This window comes from Triticum urartu, chromosome 2 (genome assembly GCF_003073215.2).
Source record: "Triticum urartu cultivar G1812 chromosome 2, Tu2.1, whole genome shotgun sequence".
Taxonomy (NCBI): domain Eukaryota; kingdom Viridiplantae; phylum Streptophyta; class Magnoliopsida; order Poales; family Poaceae; genus Triticum; species Triticum urartu.
The window spans coordinates 687,173,370-687,178,893 of NC_053023.1; the positions used below are offsets into that span (position 1 = coordinate 687,173,370).

Genomic DNA, 5,524 nt, shown 5'->3' on the forward strand with positions numbered 1-5,524 from the left:
TCTTATCATATCTATCAGATCTCACTCTCGTAAGTGGTCTTATAGGGATTGACAACCCCTATTTGTGTTGGTTGCGAGGATTTATTTGTTTTGTGTAGGTACGAGGGACTCGCGCGTAGCCTCCTACTGGATTGATACCTTGGTTCTCAAAAACTGAGGGAAATACTTACGCTACTTTGCTGCATCATCCCTTCCTCTTCGGGGAAAACCAACGCAGTGCTCAAGAGGTAGCACACGAATGGGGCAGATCGTGGACGGACAGGTGATCAATCCAATCGTGCGTGAGATCAGAGAGACCGCTTGGTGATGAAGGGGCCGAGACACGGAGGCGCCGCCCGAACAAACGCATGCATGGCTGGTGTGTGCGCGCGGCCCACGCTTGAGTGGGGCGCATTGTTGCGCATCATACATGCAACTGGCCGGCGCATCATGTGTGTGGCGGCGCTAGGGCCCAGCGGCCTAATGCAGCCATGTGGGATGAAGGTCGATGGAGGATCCCGATCCAATCATGGCGATGATGGACGGTGCAGAGCGACAGGCGGATGAACGCGTGGACGCCGCCGCGTGTCGCGTGAGGCCGCCGTGCACGTTGGAGGCCGTCCTCGAGTACATCGAGGGCGGCAACACGCCGCGCCTCGAGTACCCCGCTCCCCCGTCCTTCTCACGCTGCCGGGGAAGCTCCTGGACGCCGAGGCGCATGGAGACCGGGGCGTCCTCCTCCTCGTCCGGCGGCTTTCCCTGCCTCCACCTCCGCCCCGTCAAGCCGGAGCCCCAGGACACGCCTGTCAGCGCGCGTACCCGCAGCTCCGGCGGCTCTCCCTGCCTCCACCTCCGTCCCGTCAAGCCGGAGCCCCAGGACACGCCTGTCCGCGCGCGTACCCGCAGCTCCGGCGCCCTCGTCGAGCCCAAGGTGGAGTCCAGCCTCCCCCCGGAGTACGAGGAGATAGCCCGGTGCGGCTTCTCCGACGAGGACGCCATGCGGTGGTCGCGCGACGACTACGTGCGCGAGGAGATGGTACGGCGGCGCCGGGCCCTGGAGGAGATCGCCGCCCGCAAACGTGGGCGCGAGGACGAGGACGGTGTCGTCGTCCTCGATAGCTCCGACGACAACGCCCCCGGACCGTCCAACCCGCCGCGCCAACCGGGGGAGGGATGCAGCAGGGACGGCGGAGGCGTAGGCGGGGGCGACGACGACGACGACGGTGGCGGTGACTACACGCGGTTCTACAGCCTCCTCGGCATGTAGAACCGCGTGGGCGGGCGGCGAGGCGGGCGGCGAGGGAGACGGCAGGGGTAGCCCGCGGTAGTTTTTTTTTTGTAAAATATGTTTAAATTTGAACGAACTCGCCCGTGTTTGTGTTGTGTTTGCGCCGAATTTGAACATTTTAAAAACCCATGGGGGGCCGCGACTGGGGGGGGCATCACGCCCCCAGTGCGCGGTTTAGCGCCGGTGCGCCCCAGGGGACGATTTTTTGCCCCTCTGGAGGGGCCAACGGCTGGAGATGCCCTAAGATTAGAGATCTTGGCGAGGGTGATGGCCTTGGTTTGGCCGCTTCGGCTATGTAGCTAGAAATGATATATATGGTTTTTAACAAAAGTAGCATCAAGCAACCACCACAAACGTTGCCTATATAATGTGATTACTTGAGCTCTCCATCCAGAAACCCAATCTTGTACAATTCGACATTGATCAGACATCGTCCACACTAGTTGTCTAGTAGCCAGTCATGGACGGTGATGCATGCTACTATCTCCTAGCTCTTCTTCCACTTGTGTACACCATCATTCGCTTCTCCAGAGCGTTCTTTGGCTCCGGCAACCGCGGTCTACGGCTCCCTCCGGGCCCATGGCAGCTTCCTGTCATCGGCAGCCTCCACCACCTTTTCGGCGCCCTCCCACACCGTGCCTTACGGGACCTCTCCCGACGCCATGGGCCTCTGATGCTCCTCAAGTTCGGCAAGGTCCCAGTGATCATCGCCTCCAGCGCCGAGGCTGCCAAGGAGATCATGAAGACGCACGACCACGTCTTCTGCACCAGGCCGCTGAGCGCATCTGCCAAGGTGTTGAACGAGCATGGCCCCGGGATCTCCTTTGCCCCGTACGGCGAGCACTTGCGGCAGCTCCGCAAGATTTGCATCGTCGCGCTGCTGAACGCCAAGCGCATCAACTCTTTCCGTCCCACCCGTGAGCAGGAGGTGAGCGTGCTCATCCGCTCCATCTCATCCGCATCAAAGTCGGAGCCACTTGTGAACCTGAGTAAGATGCTCACCATCCACGGGACGGACACAACGGTGCACTCAATCATGGGTACCCGGTTCAAGGACAGCGACGTTGGCACCTTGCTCGGTCATGTGAAAGAGGCGGTGCGGCTGATAGGTAGCCTCACCATATCCGACTTGTTCCCGTCGTCGTGGCTAGCACGCACTCTGAGCAGCACGCTGCACAGGGCTGCGGTCTGCCGGGACTCGTCGCTATTGTTCCTGGAACGCGTCATCTGTGAGCATCTTGAGAGAAGGTCCTCCATGGATGTGCACCAGGAAATCCTGATCGATGTCCTCTTGAGGATCAAACGAGAAGGCAACCTTCAGTTCCCCCTCACCATGGACAATATCAAAGCAGTGATTTTTGTAAGTTATTTTGTTCCTAGCTACTAATTTTCTGCACTCCTAACTACTACCTCCGTCCTAGTTTATTGGTTCCCACTGTGATACGTGCCAAATTTTAACCATAAATTTAACTAACAAAATATTCATGCATGTCACCAAAAATAATATCATTAAAAACTATGTTTAAATATGAATCCAACGATATAATTTTTTATAACATGCACTAACATTTTGTGAGTTGAATCTTTGGTCAAAATTGAGCACAAATTATAAAGGGGACTAATAAAATAGGACGGATGTAGTAGAAGTATATATATATATATACTCTCACGCTATACCACCTAAACAAACTTATTATACATCTTTATCATTCTTATTATACTTTATTAATTATTCTAAGATATATAAGTACAAGTTTTACGAAAAAATATCATCGAAGCCTTTACTTTATTCACTGTGCCATTTTTACATAGAAAAATAGTTTATGTGCAAATAGTATGAAATATATAATCTCAAACTGATTCGTTCCATTAGACTCACTTTGTGGCATCTGAAGTATATTAAAAATGAATTCATGTGTGTGTGTGTGTGTGTGTGTGTGTGTGTGTGTGTGTGTGTGTGTGTGTGTGTGTGTGTGTGTGTGTGTGTGTGTGTTTACGCACTAGTTTTTCTTTCAATCCACGGTTTCACCAACTAGAAAAAGAACATAGGATGTTTTTGCAGGAGGGGTTGAGGCACCAGTAACAACGCTACTGTGGGCCATGGCAGAGTTGATGCAAAACCCTAGCGTGATGTCTAGAGCACAAGCTGAGGTCAGGGGTGCCTTCATGGGACAAATGGAGGTAACCGAGGAGGGTCTAGGCCAGCTAAGCTACTTGCATTGTGTCATCAAGGAGACCATGCGATTGCACACACCTGGTCCATTATTATTGCCAAGGGAATGCCAAGAACAATGCAATATACTTGGCTATGATGTTCCCAAAGGTGCTACTGTTCTTGTGAATGCTTGGGCTATCTCAAGGGACCCGGAATACTGGGACGAACCAGAAGCATTCGTGCCAGATAGATTTATGGGTAGTAAGATAGATTACAAAGGCAACGACTTTGAGTTCACACCTTTCGGTGCCGGACGTCGGATTTGCCCCGGGATGCATTTTGGGATCGCGAATATTGAGCTAGCACTCGCAAGTCTCCTATTTTATTTTGACTGGGCTCTCCCAGATGGCATTCTTCCCGGTGATCTTGACATGACAGAAACCATGGGAATCACTGCTAGGAAGAAGGAGGATCTGTGGTTGCGTGCAACTCTCCACGTACAGCTGCCCCGCTGAACCGTCGTTTCCCTATCCGGGTCTTTGCATGGTCTTGTTTGTTGTCAAAGCCATATGTGTGGGGTGTGAGCCTTCCAATTCGGTATCTGCAGCAACTTTATTTATGTGTCCTTAAATTCTAATTGTACATGTTGTGTTTTAAATTCAAATAAGCTACTTGTGATGTGATCTTCATGTATTACATAAAGATATGAAAAGTCATGTACTTATGTGGAACTTTGTGTGTCTGGACTATGTGCATCTTCATATGTAGCCGAGTGTTAAACTCTTTTGTGGTTGGATCTTTTTGATACGGAAAGATGATATTAATGACAGTTCATAGAATTATGCTTGCATGTGAATGGTCAACAATGATTAAAACGTAGACGCACACACGCGCACACTCACACCACCACACACAATGCCTAATGAAGGCCAGGTCGGAGTTGGGAAACTTCAAGATTTACAAAGTCACTGCAGGCACCTCGCTATCGACCGGAACATCGTCTCCCACTAAAAGAATAATCTGCATTGCACAAATTAAGAATGATAAAGACGTACAAGGCAAATATCTGTCACCTTAAAAATGATCAAGAACATCGTCTCCCACCTTATCTGCTTCGAGTTCTTGCCTAGAATATGGCAAATATTATCATAGTTTTCTTTACCCTCTGTTCCTAAGTATAGGGTGTATAGTTTTTAGCACAAAAATTAAAGAACGCACGTGGAGGGAAAATTTCACAAGTTTTGGGCGGGATTACAGCTTACTAATTGACATGATAAAATAGAGGAGCTTGCTTGATATAAGAAAATGTAATCAAATTTCTAAAAAAATCCAAACGAGTGGTGCAACGTAATACACCTTATATTTCGGATTTTTTTTCTCAAAAATCTATACACCTTATATCAAGGAACGGAGGGAGTATTTACCAGTAAGCCCGACAATAGTAAGTGGAACTATGGTTGTAACAGGAAAACTAAAACCAAGCTGGGGAAGTCTCTAAAAAACTATGTTGGGACCAAGTTTTTTAAGCCTTGTTAGACTCTCCAACTAAGTTTTTATGCCTTGTCAGGTCCTTTGGACTCGGTGGGACAATTTACTAGGGGCCCACGCGAGAGGCTTCACGAGTTGCTAAGAGATCTTACTTGAGATCCAAATTTTCCGTTGATTTCAATCTCATGAAATGTGTTATTTGTTTCAGTGACAACCATGGCATACACCTAATTCTTCAAGAAAGTGCATGTGTTTTTACACATTGTTGCTTTTCAATTCGTAGGATTCAACATGCCATGACATACAATTCCTAAAAAAAATCTCACGTTCCCACATTTTAGAAATCCTGTAAACTAAAGAGGATCTAACTAATTTTGCTTGACACGGGTTTCCGATACTTGAATCGATGCAATTCCAGTTTTGGATATCTCCCCCTTGATCCAATCAAGAGGCACCCGTCAACTACAAGGCACTTGAGATTGACTTCATGTTGTGTTAGTATCTCGAAGGTGTCTATAGGGGTAAGGTGTGCAGATGTTCATTTATAGAGGTGGATAAATGTGCATGTATGTTAGTATCTACAATTGTACTGTGTTAAAAAAGCATGATTGTGT

The 5,524-nt window shown here is 49.0% G+C and overlaps 1 protein-coding gene across 1 annotated transcript; it reads left to right on the forward strand.

The window, feature by feature from the left end:
- Nucleotides 1-1,686: 1,686 nt before the first annotated feature.
- Nucleotides 1,687-4,107, forward strand: LOC125534106 (desmethyl-deoxy-podophyllotoxin synthase-like). Its single transcript, XM_048697403.1, has 2 exons — nt 1,687-2,627; nt 3,317-4,107. The coding sequence occupies exons 1-2, from the start codon at nt 1,728-1,730 to the stop codon at nt 3,935-3,937; spliced, it is 1,521 nt and encodes a 506-aa protein (XP_048553360.1). The 5' UTR covers nt 1,687-1,727; the 3' UTR covers nt 3,938-4,107.
- Nucleotides 4,108-5,524: the final 1,417 nt, after the last annotated feature.

Bases quoted from the DNA above. Each gene is read 5' to 3' on its own strand.
- LOC125534106 (XM_048697403.1), top strand. From the start codon at position 1,728: ATGGACGGTGATGCATGCTACTATCTCCTAGCTCTTCTTCCACTTGTG. The intron at 2,628-3,316 runs GTAAGTTATTTT...AAAAGAACATAG, and splicing joins ATATCAAAGCAGTGATTTTT to GATGTTTTTGCAGGAGGGGT.